The sequence below is a fragment of the Vigna unguiculata genome, chromosome 4 (assembly GCF_037176805.1).
Source record: "Vigna unguiculata cultivar grain cowpea cultivar isolate G323 ecotype 2 chromosome 4, ASM3717680v1, whole genome shotgun sequence".
NCBI classification, from domain to species: Eukaryota; Viridiplantae; Streptophyta; class Magnoliopsida; order Fabales; family Fabaceae; genus Vigna; species Vigna unguiculata.
In genome coordinates, this window is record NC_140795.1 from 4,645,851 (window position 1) to 4,666,448 (window position 20,598).

The 20,598-nt window shown below is 30.5% G+C and overlaps 2 protein-coding genes and 1 non-coding gene across 3 annotated transcripts; 2 read left to right on the forward strand and 1 right to left on the reverse strand.

Annotated features, from left to right (window-relative positions):
- Nucleotides 1–1,569: 1,569 nt before the first annotated feature.
- Nucleotides 1,570–2,567, reverse strand: LOC114181539 (uncharacterized). The gene has a single exon (XM_028068014.2). It carries the CDS (start codon nt 2,258–2,260, stop codon nt 1,754–1,756), a length of 507 nt encoding a protein of 168 aa, XP_027923815.1. The 5' UTR covers nt 2,261–2,567; the 3' UTR covers nt 1,570–1,753.
- Nucleotides 2,568–6,300: 3,733 nt separating this feature from the next.
- Nucleotides 6,301–6,373, forward strand: TRNAE-CUC (transfer RNA glutamic acid (anticodon CUC)). The gene has a single exon. It is a non-coding gene; the product is annotated as a tRNA-Glu (tRNA).
- Nucleotides 6,374–14,267: 7,894 nt separating this feature from the next.
- On the forward strand, nt 14,268–18,170 carry LOC114181945 (serine/threonine-protein kinase PBL36-like). The gene is made up of 6 exons (XM_028068632.2): nt 14,268–14,903; nt 15,547–15,917; nt 16,021–16,156; nt 16,336–16,472; nt 16,563–16,686; nt 17,138–18,170. The coding sequence occupies exons 1-6, from the start codon at nt 14,714–14,716 to the stop codon at nt 17,647–17,649; spliced, it is 1,470 nt and encodes a 489-aa protein (XP_027924433.1). The 5' UTR covers nt 14,268–14,713; the 3' UTR covers nt 17,650–18,170.
- Nucleotides 18,171–20,598: the final 2,428 nt, after the last annotated feature.

The following is a 20,598-nucleotide window of genomic DNA, read 5'->3' on the forward strand; positions in this document are numbered from 1 at the left end:
TGTTTTGAGTTCTGAGCAAAAATGCCTGGTATTTGCGATGAATTATTCTCTATGAGGAATTGTGGGGGCAATGAAACACCTCAAAGAAACTTTTACTTTTACTTCTGCAAGAATTAAAAAGCTTAAATTATTTATATTTTAAGTTAAAAGTAGAATTTTTACATTTAACTACTTTTTAAATTTCTTATAGATCTTTTTAATTGATTTCTTATTAAAAAAATATTTTATTGAGTACTTAAAACTTTTATGCTTTTAAGTAGAGTTCTTATAATTTAATTTTGTTATTAACTAATATGATTATTATCTTACATAATTATTATTTATGTGTTTCTAGTATAACTAAGATTTCAATTTCTTGAAAATTTGAATATTTTTGTTTCAGTATCAGGTCTTTATTGTGTAATTTGTTTCAAGTGAAATGAAATTATCATTTAATCTTGTAGTCTTAAATAACCCTAATTATATTTATAAAAATTAACATATTTTTTAAAATTAACTATTAAAATAAAAATCAAACTAATGATAGAGATAGTGTTGATAAAGATAATTAAAGTTGTAGAGTTTACTTTTTTTTATTGTCTGTAATATTATATTTGAGACTACAAAATCAAAATAGTTGATGATATAAATAAATTTAATTAAAAATTGTAAATTTTTTGAGTACTTGATAAAACGAAATTTTTTTAATAAAGATTAAATATTACTTATGCAATATAACCCACTTAACATAAGAATCAAATAATAGACATTCAATTAAAAATATAAAAACCTTTAAATTTTAATAAAATAAAATTGTTAACAAAAAATATCTAAATTTATGAAAAACTTACAATTTTATGAAGTTTAACTTTTATTGTTTATCTACTTTCATTTTATTTAATATTCCTAAATCAGTCGATCCAGCTTGAACTTGCTAATTAAGAGGTTAAAATTAATTTTAAAGTTTCTGCTTTTTGTAGTTCATAAGTTGTGAATTTTTAATTCCATACTAGTTGCCACGCACACTAATCTTAATATAAACTTAATTTTCATGGGTAAAGGTTTAAGATTTCAATCCAAGCTAGTATTCAATCTTCTTTTAAAAATCATAATTTAAAAATAGTCTTTTCTATATATATATATATATATATATATATATATATATATATATATATATATATTATATTCAAAGTTTCAACTCAACTCAGTAAATAATTTTTATATAAAAATTATATTGTATTTGTATTTAGGGTTTAGTATGGTTTTGGTCCTTTAACTTTCAGTAAATTTTGAAATTAGTCCATTTTGAAACTTTGAACCAATTTAGTCTTCTATATTTCAAAATAGGTAGATTTAGTCATTTTAATCAAATTTTGTTAAATTTATTTAATATTTCAAACGCGTTTTATAATAATATTTGACTTAACATTAAAGCAAAAATGTGTCAAACAGTATAAACAACTCAAATACAATCCTGAAATATGTACAAAACATCAAATAAACCTAACAAAATTTGATTAAAAGGATGTCTAGAAAAATGAAGGACTAAATTGGTCTAAAATTTTGAAATAAATTAATTCTAAAATTCACTTAAAGGACAAAAATATAATCTTGTATTTATATTAATACTATTTATAAAGTATCAAAATATTTCCCTTATCTTCTTTATTTAATACAAAAACCAACAAGTTGATAACACGGTATACACTTATTTTCGTTATAAACAAATTTATTCAGACCAAAACAGAGACATTGCTTCAACCTGGTACCTTTATCACACTTCATCGACAACCTTAGCCTCTGTCAATGGTTTACGCTCACAACAATCATCACTGTTGCAAGCACTACCACCATTCTTCTCACTCTCCCAAATGAAGTAGACACAGAACAGATACGAGTTGCCACCGATCACAAGGGCGAAGAAGAACACAGACTCAAGAAAGCCCATGAAAGTTGAAAACTCGAACGCAAACCCCAACATGATGGAACTGATCAAAACCCAGATCACGATTTTAATGTTGTGAGAAGATGGTGAAGATGGGGGAAGAGTGTGGTACAAGCGGAAGCAATAGTCCAAGAAGAAGGATCCGAAGTAGACGAAAGCCACGAATACGATGGTGGGAGTGTCGTTGTTTCTGTGCGCGCTGTAGATTGTTACCACGCTGCTGATCGTCATGTTGATGAATCCGAAGAAGGGTAACAAGCGTTTAAGCTTTTGGAGTGATTCATCGAATGAAGAAGTTGTGAGAGGAAGAAGGTGAAGTGATGATGAAGCACTCATGGAATTTTGATAGTGTCTGTTACTGGAAATTTGACTGTAACAGTCTCAAGATTTTTGAAGTGCCTGCAACTACAGTTTCTGCTGTGGTATGAAGATTCTTGAGATGCTTAACAATGTCTGTGACTGTAATCTGAATTACAGTGCCAATGCTATAACATGGATTACAATAATGTCAAGATTTTTGCAGTGTCTGTGACTACAATCTTGAATGTTGGTGACGGAAGATGTTGGAAACGAATTCACTTAAATTTAGGGTGCAAAGAGGAATTTCGTGGAAAGTAAGGTGAGGATTGAGATGTTTCTCTTGTGTTTCTTCGAAACATTGGAAAACATATTCTGAGAAAGTATCTAAGAAGTGTACGTGAGACTGCATTGACGATACGAAAAGGAAGTTTCTTGGAAGTTTCGGAGGTCCCACATCGATTAAAAGTGCTCAACCACAAGGTGTTTTTCTCGGGTAGGTTAGTTTGAATGAGACAGAATATAGAATCAGACTCATCGCTTTCCTACTAAAACTGTTTTGAATTTCTTAGTTATTTTCATATATAAATATATATATATATATATATATATATATATAATTAAAATTAATTTTGATAAAGATAAGTCCTCTCACAAAAACTGATTCTTTATATATAAATATATATAATTAAAATTGATTTTTAGCTCAATATGATAGTTGAACAATTCTTCATTGACAAGTCATTGTCTTAGATTAGAATACAAAAAGTATAAATATTTTGTTATATTAATCTGTAAACTGATTTTGAATTTTGATATCATGTTTTGATCAATTCATTATTAACAAATCTAAGGGTTGATTACAAAAAGTATGAACATCGAGTTTCACTACAATAAAGATAGCGAGTAATATCATTAACTTAAACTTAGTGTAATCACCACACTATATATACCATATAAATTTATAAATTCAAAAGGTAAACATGGTGTTTTACAAAGTGTAAATATCAAATTTGACTATAATAAAGGTATAAACTTAGTATTAAGCTATCAAATTTCACATGAAGTTCAATTCTTGAACTTGGTTATTATCATCAAACTTCATTTTTGATTGATATTTAAAAATTTAAGTTTTCAATAATGCACTGGTTTATTTTTGCTTTTTCTATACCGAACATCCTTAAAAGTGATATGGAATTTCAAAGTAAATATGGGAAAAATAAACGCTACTACTCCATTACTCTTTTGTTTTGAAAAAAAAAATATTATTTAACCCAACTCACGTAGAAAAGAAAATAATGTATTTATAAAAAGATTGAAAAAGTAACGAGGGTATTCTCAACTAAAAAGTAACGAGTGGTGTAAAAAAAAATAGTATTAAAATACTATTGTTTTGGGATTCATGAAAAGTCATTGATTTATGCAAACGAGCAAAAACTAGGTTCGAGTTAAGATATACTAAACTTCAAGCGTTGCATTTGGTTGTACTACACAAAGATTATTGAAGTTGGTGAAAGCTCTTTCATACCTTGAAATATTAATTAAAAGAAACTGTCCATGTTGTTCTACAAATAGACGTATTTGGACAAACTTTTACATATACACTTCTAAAAGAGAAAAACAAGTAGAGAAGAAAATCTCTCCATAACTTAAAAACTAATATATACAAAAATTAAAATAAAGATTTAAAGAAATTGTATGAGATAACTTCTTCAAATTAACTATGAAGAAAAATTGATTTTAATTTATGAAAGAAGTTATTTATTTGTTTTTATTATTCTTTTTTCTCATATAAGTACAATACTTAACAACGTTTTTTTTTTTCTACTCAAAGAGGGTGCATGTTATCACCCAATAAGAGGAATTGGAACATAACCTTGCATATGTGAGCCCTGATGATAAATTAGAAGATCAATATAGCCATTATGTGAGTCCAAATGGAAGGGGAAACAACCCAAATGGTTGGATGATTACGTGGTTAATGACAAAGTTGGAAGGAAATAGATTCTCTTGAGTTTGCAAAGATATTATGAGATATTGTTTTGTTTCCCTTTTTATGCTTTGCACAATTAGTTTTATTTCCTAAGAGACTATATATGTCTTTGGTTTTCACTGTGAAGATAATGAAAAATATTCCTTCTCCATTTTCTCTCTATTTCTAATTCTTTGGTCTATCTTTTATGTTTATGTCTCAAGACCTACCATTTGGTGCTTTCATTTAGAGAATGACAAGTTTGCCGTCCGCTAACAATGCTACCATGAAAGCTCTTATTTCTACTATCAAAGCCCTGTCCACCAGACTTGATGCCTTAGAAAGCAAAATTTATGAGCCAAAACTCCAAATTGACAACCTATTACACTTACCCACCACCATCAAACTTGACATAACTCGATTTAATGGGGAGGAACCCTTGGGATGGATCTTCAAAGTAAATCAATTTTTTGACTATCATCGTACCATAAATGAACAATGGTTAAGAATCTCTTTGTTATACATGGAAGGAGAAGCCCTAAGGTGGTATCAATGGATGCATAGCAATGGCCAACTCTCATTTTGGGCTGCATTTCTTCAATCTATGGAATTGCGATTTGTCCCGTCTGATTTTGACGATCCTCAGGGTGTGCTCTTCAAACTAGCTCAAACCAATTCAGTTCGAGAATACCAAGCTCAGTTCGAGAATCTTGCCAATCGTGTTAATGGTTTATCAGCGCCATTTTACTTGAGTTGTTTTATTTTTGGTCTTAAGCTAGAGATTCGACATGAAGTGATTCCTTTCTGGCCAAACTCGTTGTTTGAAGTCATCAACCTCGCAAAGTTACAAGAGGAAAAGATTTTTGCTGCCAAACCTAAATTTGGATATACCATTATGGCGACCACATCTCCATTTAAAGTCACTTCTTTTGCTACAACGTCAAGAATGACAGGACCATCAATCAGAACCACCAACATAAAAGCTTTGTTGCCTACACCATCCAATCCTCCAATATGCAAGCTCTATAAACTCGTAGGGAGAAAGGGATTTACTACTGCGATGAATGATTTACGTCGAGGCACCGGTATCAAAAGCGATTTCATCTTTTGATAACAGCACTTCAAGTTTCCTCGATTGATGATGAGCTCATTTTTATATTTAATATTTAATAACTTTTTACAATTTAATTATAGGTAATTTTTATTTACTTTATAAATATTTTTTACTTATTCAGTAGATAATTTTTATTTATTTAATTTTAAAAAATAGTTAAATTAAGAAAAATGGTTCAATTTCAAAAACGAGTTAAATTCAAATAAAATAGTAACCTGAAGGGTAAAAAAAAAAAGATAAAAAAGTGAAAACCGAAAAAAGAAATTTCCTTTATATTTAATAATAGGAATAGATTATTTTTATTGCATATTTTAACATCAATAGTTTTATTTTGTACGATATTATATTTCACATAATTCCTACATTTTTAATTTAATAAAACCTTTTGATATATTTCCATGTTTTAATTTACCTACGTTTGCTTTTATTTTTAAATCTCAGCATCATTATTATTATTTTGTACATGATTTCTCCTATTTCATAATATACACATATTCTGATTTTATTTTATTCATAATATAATATATTTTTATTTTGTATTATTTTATTATTATTATTATATTATTATTTTTAATAATATTATTATTAGTAATATTAATAATAATATTATTTCATTATTATTAATAATTGTTTTAAGACAATAATAATAATAATTATTATTATTATTATTAACATTATGATTAATATTAATATTTAAATTAATATTAATATTGGTATTAGTAACATTATTATTTTTAGTCCTGTAATGTAACAACAACTCATTCGTTCTATAAAGTTGTTTTTTTACAAAATTTACATTCTAAATTTGGAAAAAAAATGAATAGTTCAAAAATTCCTTAATCGTTTTATATCTGAGAATAAGAAAATGATAAAATTAAATAAAATAAATAGAGAATAAAAGTGATACTATTTTGCGTGATTTGGAAGGCTAAATGTACTTTTGAATTAATATTCTAAGTTGAATTAAAACGTTGAACCTTTTAGAATCAGTAATCCGTTGTAGTCTAGTTGGTCAGGATTTTCGGCTCTCACCCGAAAGACCCGGGTTCAAGTCCCGGCAACGGAAGTTATTTTGCTTTTTACTATTTAATGATAATCTCTCTCAACCACATTGTTAATTCAGCTTTGTTTTGATGCAAGTTATATTACAAATTAAATATCAAAGTAATAATACATACATTTTGTTTAAATACATATATACAATTACAACTAATATAAATATTAAATTTCAACTTGTTAAAATAAAACAAAATAAAAATTTGGACATACAAAAGTTATTATAAATATTAAATTTTAATTTGTTAAAATAAAATAATATGATAAAAGATTAGACATACAACTGTAAATAGTCTCATTGTTTTGGCTCGTTATATTTAAAGATAATAATGGGTTATATTTTATTTAATTCCATTACCAAACCATTCTATTTAAGAAACATGTATCTAGTAATTTACTAATAATATATCTATTAACAATATATTTATCTAAGAAAACAAATATACAGCAAAGCAAAAGTAATAATTCACTCTTACTTAAAATTTTGACACATGAGCATTACCTAAAATTAATCATTTTACATCTGAACTACTATTTACTTATTATTATTATTATTATTATTATTATTATTATTATTATTGTGACATCCCATTTTAATAGATTACGCTACTAAATAAAATATCACACAGATATAATAACGAGAAGCACTTAGATGAATATAAAACGTAGAGGAGATAACTATTACAGTCATCCGGAAATACTTAACAGGAATCTTAGGCATACCACATAGACCTAAGATAGAGAAGGTTTAAAGAAGTGCAACAGTCTTGCAAAAGGGTTGCCACTAAGGCAACTAACACAAAAGGCCTCCTGGCCCTGAGACTATTCCTAAGACCTCTAAACAGGAAGTCTAGGCCGCACCGCTGCTTCTCCCAGATCCATCATGAACCTCCCTCCCATCTGCTCCCACCAGAAGGTGATCATCGCAAGAGAGAAAACATAGCAGAAAGCAAACACAAACATGCAAGGGTAAGCTAGTGTAATACAATACTTATCATGTTGTAAAATAATAAGTGCATAAACATTCACAGGCATACAACACAGAGACACATCAATCATGTTATGGCAGACAAGCAAGACACTATGACTCAATTATCCGGATACATATATTAAGATCGGATTCACTGGATGCCTGCACTCGTGGTGGCCTCTACTGCTCTGCAGAGCCATTGCCAATGGGTTTCACCCTACCACTCACGAGGTTAGCCTTTAAGCGCCTAAGGCCATTATCCTGCCAGAGACTAGGGCCTCCCGCTACTCTCACCACTTGGGTCAGATTTCTCTACCTGAGACTCACTGACCCTTTAGAGTTTCGGGATGCGATCCTTACTTGAATCCATATCCTAATATATACACTACACGCCACCATGAAGTCTCCCCATGGGACTCATGGAATTACGCCTATCACATCATCAGAATTATGTTTCTCATACCATAACCACCACGTTGATCTCATGCATACAATCCTCATGTTAAGACATCACAAAACCACAATTCCATGATTAATCTCATACCAAGTATGCCAGTTTCATTCATAAAAACCCAAACACCCAAGCATATTCACGTACATCATATTTAGGAAGAATAGTTTGAATGGCACATGCAACAAATCACTCAAACAGCCAAGGAAACATAGCACACTCTCGCGAACTCGCTCAGGCGAGACGCTAGCCTTCCTGAGGCAGCGAATTCTCGCTCAGGCGAGATAGGCAACAGGGTTTTCTCACGCATTCTCGCTCAGGCGAGCCGCGTGACATGACCCCTTCACGAATTCTCGCTCAAGCGAGATGGGCAACGTGTGATGGTTCACGATTTCTCGCTCAGGCGAGACCTCCTCGCCTGAGCGAGACATGGCGTCGCTCAGAACGTGGACAGGTCGCCTAGGCGAGCTCTCGTGGTGGTGAGTACTCTGATACTCTCGCCTAGGCGAGACAAGCTCGCTTGGGCGAAAATAGCAGCGTTCACCACTGTCAACCCACATGCAGTGGCGGAAACAGCCCAGATCTACCCCCAAGCGCACATGCAACTCCATATCATTCGATAAAAGCATACTAGGCACGCATACGAACATAAAACAACCACAAACAACCCAGAAATATTTAAGACCGAAGAATCTAGCTTCCCTTACCTTGTTGAACGCTAGCAGAAGAGAGTAGCAACCCAAGAAAGGTAGTGGAGCACCGGAGTAGGGTACGGAGCCGAGAGTAAAGGAGTAGAGTGGAGCTAGCTGGTAAGGGGAACTTATGCCCTAACAGAGCCCTTTGGTTTTCGTTGAGAGAGATGAGAGCAACTACTTTCTGAAACAGATGGAAGTAAGAGTGTGAGGGTGGCTGGTAGGGTAGGGTGCCCTTCTATAGGGCAGGGCCTTGGGCCTCCGAAAAGGCCAGGCCCAAAAACTTTACTGAAAAAGGAAAAAAAAGGGGCTTACAATTATTATTATTATTATTATTATTATTATATTATTATTATTATTAGTAGTAGTATATATTATCATCAATATCATTATTACTATTATTATATATTATTATTGTATATCATTATTATTTTTAATTAAAAGGTACATATAATTATGATGGATATATAGTTATAATATAGTTATAGATAAAATAAATTTTAGTTATTGAAACAAAAAATATTATAAGTAATTTTGTGTAAATAAATTTTTATTATAAATAATTATTTAAATTTTAAAAAGTAGTTACTAAAATGATAAAAGTGTAAATAATTATTTTATAATGAGTAATTATTTAAATTCAAAAAAGTAGTTAATAGAATGATAAAACTGAAAAATAGATTTTTGTATTATAAATAATTATTTAAATTTAAAAAGTAGTAATTGAGAGGGTCAAATTCAAAAAATAAAAGAGGACATCAAAAAGATGTATTCTCTTTATATATAATTGTGATGTATATGCATTATTTGCATGTATTTATGTTTTTAACCTCAAATTCATGTTATTCTAACTTATTTTAATAGAGATTATATTTCACACATCACTAACAAATTGTTATGTCAATTTTACATTTTAACACAGATAAATTCATACTCAAATACTATTTTTAATCCTAATATTACCATTTCAGACAAAAATAATTGTCTCTATGTATTTATGTTTTTAACCTCGATTTCATATTACTCTAACTGATTTTAACAGGATTTGATTACTCAATACCTTTTTAATATTTATCATTTTTTTAAGTAGTATATTACTTCTATTTAAAAAATTTATTATAAACTTCATGTTATATTTATTTTGTATATGATCATATTATATAATATATTTATATTCTCACAATAATATATATATATATATATATATATAATATAATATTTTAAATTGACTTAAAATTTTAATAATATAACAATATTATTTTATGACATAACACTAATAGATAATATAAATTTTATAATTTAAAACAAACAAATTAATATACAAATATTGTTTTTTAATTTTATTATTATTTGTTCCTATTGATAACATTTGTTATTGTTATTATTATTATTGTTTTTTAATTTTATTATTATTTGTTCCTATTGATAACATTTGTTATTGTTATTATTATTAGTATAAATAGTATTATTATTATAATTCATTTTTATTAATTTATATATTATTAACTGTATTTTCTATTATCTATTAAATTAATATTAAAATAATATGATTTACTTTTAATTAATTCATTATAAAAGAAAAAAAATTAATTATTTAATATTTCTCATATTATTAAAACTTATTATTTAAATATTATATATATAATTATACATAATTATAACTTAAATATAATTATACAAATGAATTATTTATTTAAATGTAATAATTATATTAATTTTCTTAATTCAATTAAAACAAAAACAAAAAAACGTATGCACCGTGTGAAACCCCTTTTAACATTTCCCTCTCTCCGTTAAAAGCAAACCACCATACCTCATCTTCCTCATCTTCTCTGCTCCTCAATTCTCTTCCAATCTCTCTTCTCAAACTGCTGCCATCTCACTATCTGCCTGTTTCGTGCTCAGATTCTGGAAGGACCAACCCAACAGGACCCTCAACTACTCCCTCCCTCGACTTCCTTTCTCCTAGGTAGGTTCCATCTTTATTCTGGTTCAGTTCCAACTAGAATTCACTAGTTAACCTCTGAATTCTGGGTCTGATTGTGTGATTCTTCCTTCTCTATGTCTTGGTGATGGATTCTCCTAGGTTAAACTTCAATTTGCTTGACTCCACAAAACTGAATTCTTGGCAAAAAGGTAAGGGAAGCTAACTCTTCACTCAATTTTCGTGTAAAGTGTGTTTCTGAGTGATTTAATTGCATCATCATGTGTTTAATTGATGTTTGGAACTGCTTGTTGTGTGAAATTGAGTTTTGGATGAATTTACGTGGTTCTGCATGTGAAGAACATATGAGAATCCTGGTAATTTCGCCCAGGCGAGCAGCTCTCTCTTGAGCGAAAATATCAGAGGATCGCATTTGTCACTGCGCGAGGTGTCATTTAGGCGAGCTGGGGTCGCTTGAGCGAGAGACACTCTCGTCTAAGCGAACCAGCTTAGCCTGAGCGAGAATTCGCTCAGGATTATTGAATTGCCACTGTAAGAGGTCTCGCCCAGGCGAGAGCAGCTCGCCTAAGCGAGACAACTCTCTAGCTCAGGTGAGATCCTCTAGCTTGAGCGAGATTCACTGCAGAATTTGATTTCCTTCTCTGTTTTAGATTAAATGAAGTTGTGCTAAGTGGATTGATGTGATAATTGTCTATCCTGAATGTGAGTTTTATGAATGATAGTCAGTGTGATGGAATTGTGTGAATTTGGTCTGTATGAGAATGTGATGGAATTAGGATTTCAAGGGAAATCCTAAGGATGATGGTTTTAGTGAATGTAAGGACATGAGGACTCAAATTGGTTGTATCCTGACGCTCCTATAACCATTAAGACTCATATAGAATATAATGGATTATGTCGGGAGGAGTAGCATGAGGTCCTAGTCTATGGACCCGATCCGTCATAGGCGCGAAAGGGGCTTATCCTGTGAGTGGTTGGGTGAATACCCCTTGTGCCCAAAACTCTGTAGAGTTTGGGAACCGTCACAGGTGCAAGCCACCAAGAGCTCCAATGTCACTTACATAATCCGGATATCGAGTCTAGAATGGTGATTGTGTGTTATGATTGTGGCTATTTGAACAATTCTAATAGATGTGATAAACCTTGATTGATGCTTAACTATTTAATTGCATGATTTCTCTTTATTAAGTTAGCTTACCCTTCTTGCATATGTTTGTTTCGTGTGTCTTTCTCTTTTGCAATGATCGCCCTTATCGTTTGGCGTGAGCAGCTAAAAGTGCAGGTGAAGATACACCCCTCCTGAATAGGAGTTGAATAGTGTTTGAGTGCTTCCAGAAGTAGCTTCCACCCTTAGTTTTGCTTAGATGTTTGGGTGTTTTGTAACCCTCTCTTAGTGTAGGCTCTATGTATAGGCAGTACATGTATAGTTGTCTTGAGGATGACTGTATTAATACCTTATACTAACCTATTACTATCATCTGCCTTTGAATTATCATAATTTAATATTTTGTTTGATAGCATAAAAATTATTAAAACGGGATATTACAATTGTATTCTACAATTGAAAATTTTTGGATCACGTAATTCAAAGTATCCACAAAACTAAATAAAACTAAAGTCTAAACGTAAAACTAGGCCTTTTCACTGTTGGTGGAAGAGTGCAAAGGGGTATGATATTGATAACTATAATTAGTAATGCACAAGGTTAATTTTGTCTTTCCGTATGTTGGAAGAGGAACCATGGAGGTGCAAAAAATAAATAATCATGAAAATATATTTGACGGAACTAACTCGTCGGCCTGTAAATGTGATCCACTGAAACCCAAGTAGAAAATAATAACAAGAGGAAAACTTTAAATAAATAATAAGAGTCAAATATGTTTTTGTCTCTTAATTTTTTGTGAATTTTGTAATTAATCAATTTTGAAATTTTAGATTAATTTAGTCTCTCTTTTAAAATATGTGAATTCAATCATTTTAATAAAATTTTATTGAGTTTATTTGATGTTTCGTATGTATTTTAGAATTGTATTTGAATTGTTTATATTATTTCACATATTTTTGTTTTAATGTTAATCAGATAAAAAAAAGGGTAAATATTGATGTATGAATTGTATAATAATGAATCGAAGTGGATATGAATGAAATAACTACAATAGATATGAATAATCGAAGTTGAGGAACTCGTGAAAATGCAATTATGAGGCAAAGATTAAGATTCAATGATATGGGTGAAGGCACAAACAAGTTACAACATTTTGTGTATCCAATTCTATTTTCTAATGTACAAGAATAAAAAATGTTCGGAAGGAAAAACATGAGTATTAAATTTAGGGACGACTTAAGGATTTTGAAATTTTAAAGTAAATTTAAAAATGATTTTTTTTTTAAGTTTTTTATTTTTTTGAAAGTCTCAAACAATAAATACTAAAAAAATTAAATTATTTTTTTGGAGACTTAAAATAATTAGTACTATTTTTTTTTTAATTTAAAACAAGCTTAAATTTTGAGTCGGTCAAAATTAAATTACAAAGAAACTCTCGAAAGACATGATTGATCTTCGAAACTTTTGATAAAGTTTGGTTGCAACAATGAGTGCCAAAGGCAACATAGGAAAAATGAATAATACCATGAAAACAATAAAATTAATGTAGGTAACGTGTCTAAATTTGATGGGTGGTAGTGCTAGTGCTCCTAATAAGTCTTGAATTACATTGACAAAAACAATTATAGATTAACCAATTGTGGTGCACCAACATAAGGTACCAACCGATCTTCTGCATCATAAAACAATATTCTATAAGGTTATCGTCTTATAAATTTAATTTAATTTAATAACTGTCTTCTTTGTTTACCCTTAGGAATCACATTAGATATTAATTTTGTTCATAATGGAAAAAATGTTTTCATAAATACTTATTCAACTTAGATAAGTATAGTTTGCAGAGATGAAATTATGAATCTGAGTAAAATCTTTAGTTTGTACTTTCGTACAACATGATACTTTAGGTTAAAATAACGCCAGTCTCTTATATATAAAAAGGTTAAATTTTAAAATTAATCTCTTTTCAAAATTTTATATTAATTTAGTTTTTATTTTTAAAAATATGTGGACTTAGTTTTTTTTAACAAATTTTGTTAAATATATTTAACATTTTATAATAATATTTGAGTTAACATTACAAAAAATGTGTCAAATGATATAAATAATTCAAATATTATCATCAAATGTGCTTGAAACGTCATATAAACTTAACAAAATTTGGTTAAAAGAACTAAATTCTCGTTTTTTAGAGATGATAGACTAAATTAGTTACAAATTTAAAAAAAAAAACTAATTTCAAATTTCACTTAAATTCAAAAAAAAAAAAAAATTTAATCCTGTATAAAATTAATCATCAAATTGATGACTTTCGAGTTCTAGCTCCCCTATGTGCCCTGGAACCAAAATTTTTTCTTCAACCTTAATATTATAATTAAATGAGATTATATCACACATTTTTAATACTGAATTAAGAAGAAACAAGAAAAAAAAAAAAGAATAGTTGGAAGAGCACACATGAAGCAAATGAGGGTAGCCTAAGGATGAGGCTTTGCATAATGATTTTCCACAAGGAAAAAACAACGTTATCTGTGGAATAATTTAGAGAGCAAAGTGAAAGTCATATGTCGTAGGTTCCAATTTACCAAGTGGCACTGCTCTGTGCTGTTTTCAAAAAGCAAAAAGAAAAATGCCTGTCACTTTCTCTCTCTTGCCCGCACTGCCCCACTTCCCCACTTTTCACGTTTTCAAGCCTGCCCGACCTGCCCGCTGTGGAAAAACTTTCCCTCTGTCACAAGCACTCTCCCGCTTTCCTCTTCATTCTTCAACACAACACCAACTCCCTCTCTCTCTCTCTCTCTCTCTCTCTCTCTCTCTCAATCTCTCTCTCTTCCACTTTGCTTTGGATTTTAGACTCACTTCACAACTTGGTTTGTGTTTGTGACTTTGTTTTTGTGCTGTGTTGGTCTCACTCATCCATCTGAGTTCATGTGTTTGTTCATCCTTTAGAACATTTATGCCATGCTATTCTTCTTTTTCTCTAGCTCCATATAGTTCAATTAGTAGTTTCTAGCTCTGTGTCTAACATTTTTTGAGAGTTTAGTCTCTGACTTTTGACCCAGAGATATATCTTGAGTTCACCCAAAGGAAAGTTGTTCAAGTATTTCTAATAGCTTGAAGTTGAAGTGGCTTTGTATAAAAATTTTGAGACTTTGGTGCATGGAGAGTTGTTTGTGAGAGTTTTTGGAAGATGGGGTTTGGGAGCAATGCAGTTCAAGCAGGGAGTTTGGATGTGGACAAGTCAAAGGCCAGGAAGAACAAGGAAAGTGGTGTGAAGGAGAGAAAATGGGGGTTTAGATTTAGCATCTTCGGGAGTTGCATACCTTCAAGATCAAAAGTTGATAGCACCACAGTTAGTGGCACTAGTGCCCCTAATAATGGTAAGTTTCTTTCCACATTAATTTCCTTAGCTTCATCAAAATATGTTCTATTTGTCATTTGTCATTAATTTTAGGTGGCCAACATTAGTTGTCTGTCTTTACTTTTCGGGTTGTACGATCTTTCCACCAAACCCTTTTTGTGTTTGAGAGTGTGAATCTGTTTTGAGAAAGAAACTAATGAATTCTGATTTCTGACAATAACACTGATTTGAGTTATTATTGTGCATTTTTGTTGAGGGTGTTGAAGATCTAACATGAAATAATTAAAGGCTTTCAAAGGCAGATTCTTTTCTGCATTACCTTTTGACCACAACATGTTTTTTCTGTAAGCACTGTCTGCACTTGATGTTGGGAAAAAGAGCCAAGAAATGTATTTTGTAAATGATATCTAGTTGTTCTGAGAATTGTTAGATAAGACTTTTTTATTGTTGTTGTATCCTGAGAATCATTTTCCCAAAGATTCAATCATATAGGAACTTATAAAAATTGCTCAACTCATGGTTTATATTCTGAATTGACACGAACGACTTTGCATTGATTGCTTTGTTATTATACAAGTGCAGTGAAATTGCAATGAAGTTGTTTAAAGTCAAGAATGGCATGAACAAATCATGTAATAGTGTTCATTTGTTCTCATTTTCAGGTGAAAATGTGAAGTCAGTGGTAACTGAATCAGAGGAAAACAAATCTGCATCTGATAGAATCACAAAGGAAACAGTTGCTGCTCCAGGGTCCTCTACCACAACCAGTGATGCAGAAAGCAACCCTTCCACTCCAATATTCAGTGAGGAGTTGAAGGTTGCTTCTTGTTTGAGAAAATTCACATTCAACGGACTTAAGGTGGCAACAAGGAATTTCAGACCAGAGAGTCTTCTCGGTGAAGGAGGGTTTGGTTGTGTCTTCAAGGGTTGGATTGAAGAGAATGGAACTGCACCTGTGAAACCAGGCACCGGGCTTACGGTTGCGGTCAAGACCCTCAACCACAATGGCCATCAGGGTCACAAAGAGTGGCTTGTATGGAACTTATATATCCTTCTCAACTTTCACATTTTCATTTTTGTTGTTGGTATAGTTCATATGCTGTTAACATTCTCAATTTGTCTTTGCTTCTTCTCAGGCTGAGTTAAATTATCTTGGTGATCTTGTCCATCCAAATCTTGTTAAACTGGTTGGTTTCTGCATTGAAGATGACCAAAGATTACTGGTTTATGAGTTTATGCCCAGAGGCAGTTTGGAAAACCACCTCTTTAGAAGTACACTACTAACCCTTTTTATTTCTGTGGTAAACCTTTTCTATTTCTATAGCATGCATACAGAAAACAAAAGCTAAAGTAAAATGGCTCTCTTCTCATAATGCATTTGTTCTTTCTGAAAACAAATGCTATGTTTAGGATTAACTGTTTTTCTGGTAACAACCATTTGTTTGTTGAAGGACCCCTGCCTCTTCCTTGGTCTATCAGAATGAAAATTGCACTTGGTGCTGCAAAGGGTCTTGCTTTTCTCCACGAAGAGGCTCAAAGACCCATAATATATCGTGATTTCAAAACATCTAATATACTATTAGATGCGGTATGTAAGTAAACTAGTCAAGAAAGTATTTATTGTTTCATATTCATTCTCCAACCCAGAAAATAAAAGCAAAAATGTTCATGTTCATAGGAATACAATGCCAAACTCTCTGATTTTGGACTTGCCAAAGATGGTCCTGAAGGGGAAAAGACACATGTGTCAACAAGAGTTATGGGAACGTATGGTTATGCGGCCCCCGAGTATGTGATGACTGGTGAGTTTTGAGCCTTACCTCTTCATTTTCAAGCTCAATACTTTCTCTATATAACTTACAATGAAGGTAGCTTTTGTTGTCTAGAATTTGCACTTGCATTCTAAAAGCTTTTCTGTTTTATAAGTTCTTAGACTATCATCATGATTCTAACCCTCAGTTTGATCCTTCAAAGTTATAGTCAAGGCCACATAAAATGAAAATATCATTGAAATGCAAAATCCAAACCATCAAGAAGGAAAAAGGGGAAAGGGTGACCAATGATCTTTAAAAGTTTCATATTAAGTTATTGAATTAATTTTTCAAAATGTGTGATCTTTATCTTAAACTCAAGAAGTAACTATGATGAAATACAAAGCAAGATAGTTACCTCAGGCTTTGGCTACTCATAACTATGATGAAATACATGGTTTGTGCATAGATGTATGTATACTTACAGTCCAATTCTTACTAGGACATTTGACATCAAAGAGTGATGTCTACAGCTTTGGAGTAGTGCTACTTGAAATGCTCACCGGCCGGCGATCCATTGACAAGAAGAGACCAAATGGGGAACACAATCTGGTGGAGTGGGCAAGACCGGTTCTCGGAGACCGGAGGATGTTCTACCGGATAATCGACCCCCGCCTCGAAGGCCACTTCTCGGTTAAAGGGGTACAAAAGGCTGTGCAGCTTGCTGCTCAATGCCTTAGCCGTGATCCAAAATCCAGACCCTTGATGAGTGAAGTTGTTCAAGCTTTGAAGCCTTTACCAAACCTCAAGGACATGGCTATCTCATCTTATCACTTCCAGATTGCGCGAGTAGACCGAACCATGTCCATGCCGAATCATAAAAATGGCATCAGAACACAGATAGTATCTGTGCCAAGGAAGGGTCAACCACCTGTGAGGACGTTGTCTACTTCAAATGTTCCACATGGTTCTCCCTACATTCGATATACCAAGTCTCCAAAACCTACTGGGTAAGAATCATCACAGTTTCACCATCTTTAGTTTGATGATTCTCTCTATTCATTCAGTTCCCACAAATTACTTCATCAGCTGTACATACAGCAACTTCTGTGTCCTACAAGAGTTTCTCTGAAACCTCTGATGGAAGAATCATTAAAGTCTTCTCTGTCGTTGCATAATCTCAAATAAGTTAACTGCATGACACAGTTTCATGTTACGTGGTAATTGTAGGGGCTTGTCGTACACAGATTTCAAGTGGGGTAACTGTTATTCACTGAAATTGTATAACTTTTCTACGTTGTCTTGGTTTTTTCTTCCTTTCAGAATGTAGTTTTTGTAAAGAGAAAAAATGTGGTGTTAACTCATGTTAGCCATAGATTTTTACACTCTCATTGGACAATATACTTTTTCAGCCAACACTCACTGATGTTGTACTAGAAAAATGTTTGTTTTATTTTTTATTGTTGTGTCAAATGTGTTGGTTGTTGAGAAAGAGCATTGTTTTGTTTTTATGTGCAATCTATTATCTTTATCAACTGGTATTGTAGTAGTTATTTATTTTATTTAAAGTTGAATTGTTCTTCTTAGATCATTTTCTGATGCTGTGAATGCAACATTTAGCATTGCACACAAGTGTGTGAACGTTTCATTTAGAATATATATATATATATATATATATATATGCAAATCAATATAATGCAATTGCTAAAGCTTTTAATAGTAGAGAAATATTTGAAAAGTATAACAAAAATATGATTTTTTTTTGTATTTTATTATTTCTTTATTTTATTCAATTTGGATCTATTACTAAATAAAAAAATCAGTTTTTTTTTTTTTCAAAGATAAACCATGTGACCACTTTTTCTTAGATAGTGATTTTTCCAAACTAGTGGTTGAACATGTTTGCCTTAGGGTCACAACCTGGTCCCATTTTCTTGTACCTTCAAAAATCTTGATGCATTCCCTTTCATTACAGAAAAGGAGTTTCAAAATATAATTTACTATTCAAAATGAAAAGGGTGTGCCAAAAATTTTAAATGATACAAATCTATAACTTCTGTTGAACAAGTATTTGGTGTTCATGTGCTTAGGATAAACCTATTTTATCATTATTATAAATGAATAAATTATTATATCATTTTTATTGTTTAATGGATAGTGTTAAATGTGATGTGTATTTTTTTTTTTAATTTGTGCATTTTTTGGTGTATAAGTAGTTTCATGTGTGTTAAAATGTTTTAGGGGAGAGAAGTTAGTTTACGAAAATTTATTTAAAAAGGTAAAATGTTTTTGTTATTTTATTGAGTAATTAATTTATTGCTACTCTGCACTTAATTAATTAAAATGGTAATTGCTACTTTGTCATTTTAATTAATTTAAAAGGGTAAAACTTCTTTCAATTATACAAACCATCTTATCTAATCTTCTTTTTTCTATTTACCGAATTTGTATTTAATTTGGTATAAATAAACTGAATAAATTATAGATAAATTGGACTTCCTCGTCATGGTAGCATATATTATTATTCATTCATTATTTGATGTGTTATGGAGACAGTGAGAGTTTATTATATTATAACTTTATTCTTATTTACTTTGATTATTTTCTTTTCTTTACTTTACTTTTATTATTTTCTCTTCTCTTTATAACTAAAAGAGTTTTGAATTTTCAACTTTTGATTATGACTAAAGTATATAAATCAGAATTAAATCCATGCATGCTTGTGAAAAAGAAAAAAGAAAAAGAGTAAAGAATGTGAGAACTTATTGTGCCAATATTCTACTCTCCTTTTCATTACTATATATATATATATATATATATATATATATATATATATATATATATATATATATATATATATATATATATATATATATATATAACCCATGTTTCTCTCGTCTTCAAGACTAAATGAGTTTTGAATTTTAAACTTTTCATTTTACATATAAAAGAGGAACATAATTCATTCTTAAATAATCGAGTTTAGTACTTTACAAGGGAAAATATATAAATGCAGATAATCGAGTACTTTACAATGTTAATTAAAATGTTTTGTATTGCATGAAAAAAAATCACATGCATAAGTGTTTCTTGATTTATATTTAGTAGTAGCATTTAGGGTGTTAGATATAATTTTTATTAAACATTAAAAAGTAACCGGTGCTTCACAAATTGAGTTGGATTAAATTTAATTCAACCAATTATTCAACTCAATTAAAAATTAATTGAATTACGTTGATTTTGTGTATTTTTCTTTTAAAACATCAACCCAAGCAATTAGGTGGCAAATATGTTGAGTCAATCAAGTTTTACCATTTACATTTATTTTTAAAGTTTTTAAAACAAAATTGAAATAGAATAAAACAATACCTTAAAACTAATTACTTCGTGTAAGTTTTAATAAAATTTAAGAAAACCTAAAAGTACTTATACACTAACAGCAACTATTTTTTGTCTTTTGCATAAGAATTCGTGGTAGTTAGTCCTTTTGTTTCTTCTTCATGAAGTGAGAACAGAGTAATAAGTTTAAGGCTGTATCTTTAATATTGAGATGTTCCATAATTATAGTAATTGAAAAATGTCATATATATATATATATATATATATATATATATATATATATAGGTTAGTCCTTATAAATGTTACTTTTAATTTTAGTTGTAAGACTTAATTGTTTAAGTTTAGATAAATAGAAAATGGATATGTATATTTTATATATTTTTATTTGGTATTTACCTTCACCTTTTTAAATTTAAATTATTGGTATATTATCTAATCTCATAGATTTACCATCTATCATTTTCATACTCAAATTTCATCTTTGAAGAGGTAATATAGGTAATATAGATCCAAATAATAAGCAGTTAGAATAAGATTCAATTTGTGATTTGTAATGTATGTAAAGTACTATTATTTAAATCCTCAATGGATTGCTAAGTGATAGAATTTTTTTCTCAAGTCATA

Coding starts and splice junctions, on each gene's coding strand:
- LOC114181539 (XM_028068014.2), bottom strand. CDS start 2,260: ATGAGTGCTTCATCATCACTTCACCTTCTTCCTCTCACAACTTCTTCA.
- LOC114181945 (XM_028068632.2), top strand. CDS start 14,714: ATGGGGTTTGGGAGCAATGCAGTTCAAGCAGGGAGTTTGGATGTGGAC. Junction 15,918..16,020: donor AGGGTCACAAAGAGTGGCTT/GTATGGAACTTA, acceptor GCTTCTTCTCAG/GCTGAGTTAAATTATCTTGG. Junction 16,473..16,562: donor CTAATATACTATTAGATGCG/GTATGTAAGTAA, acceptor TCATGTTCATAG/GAATACAATGCCAAACTCTC.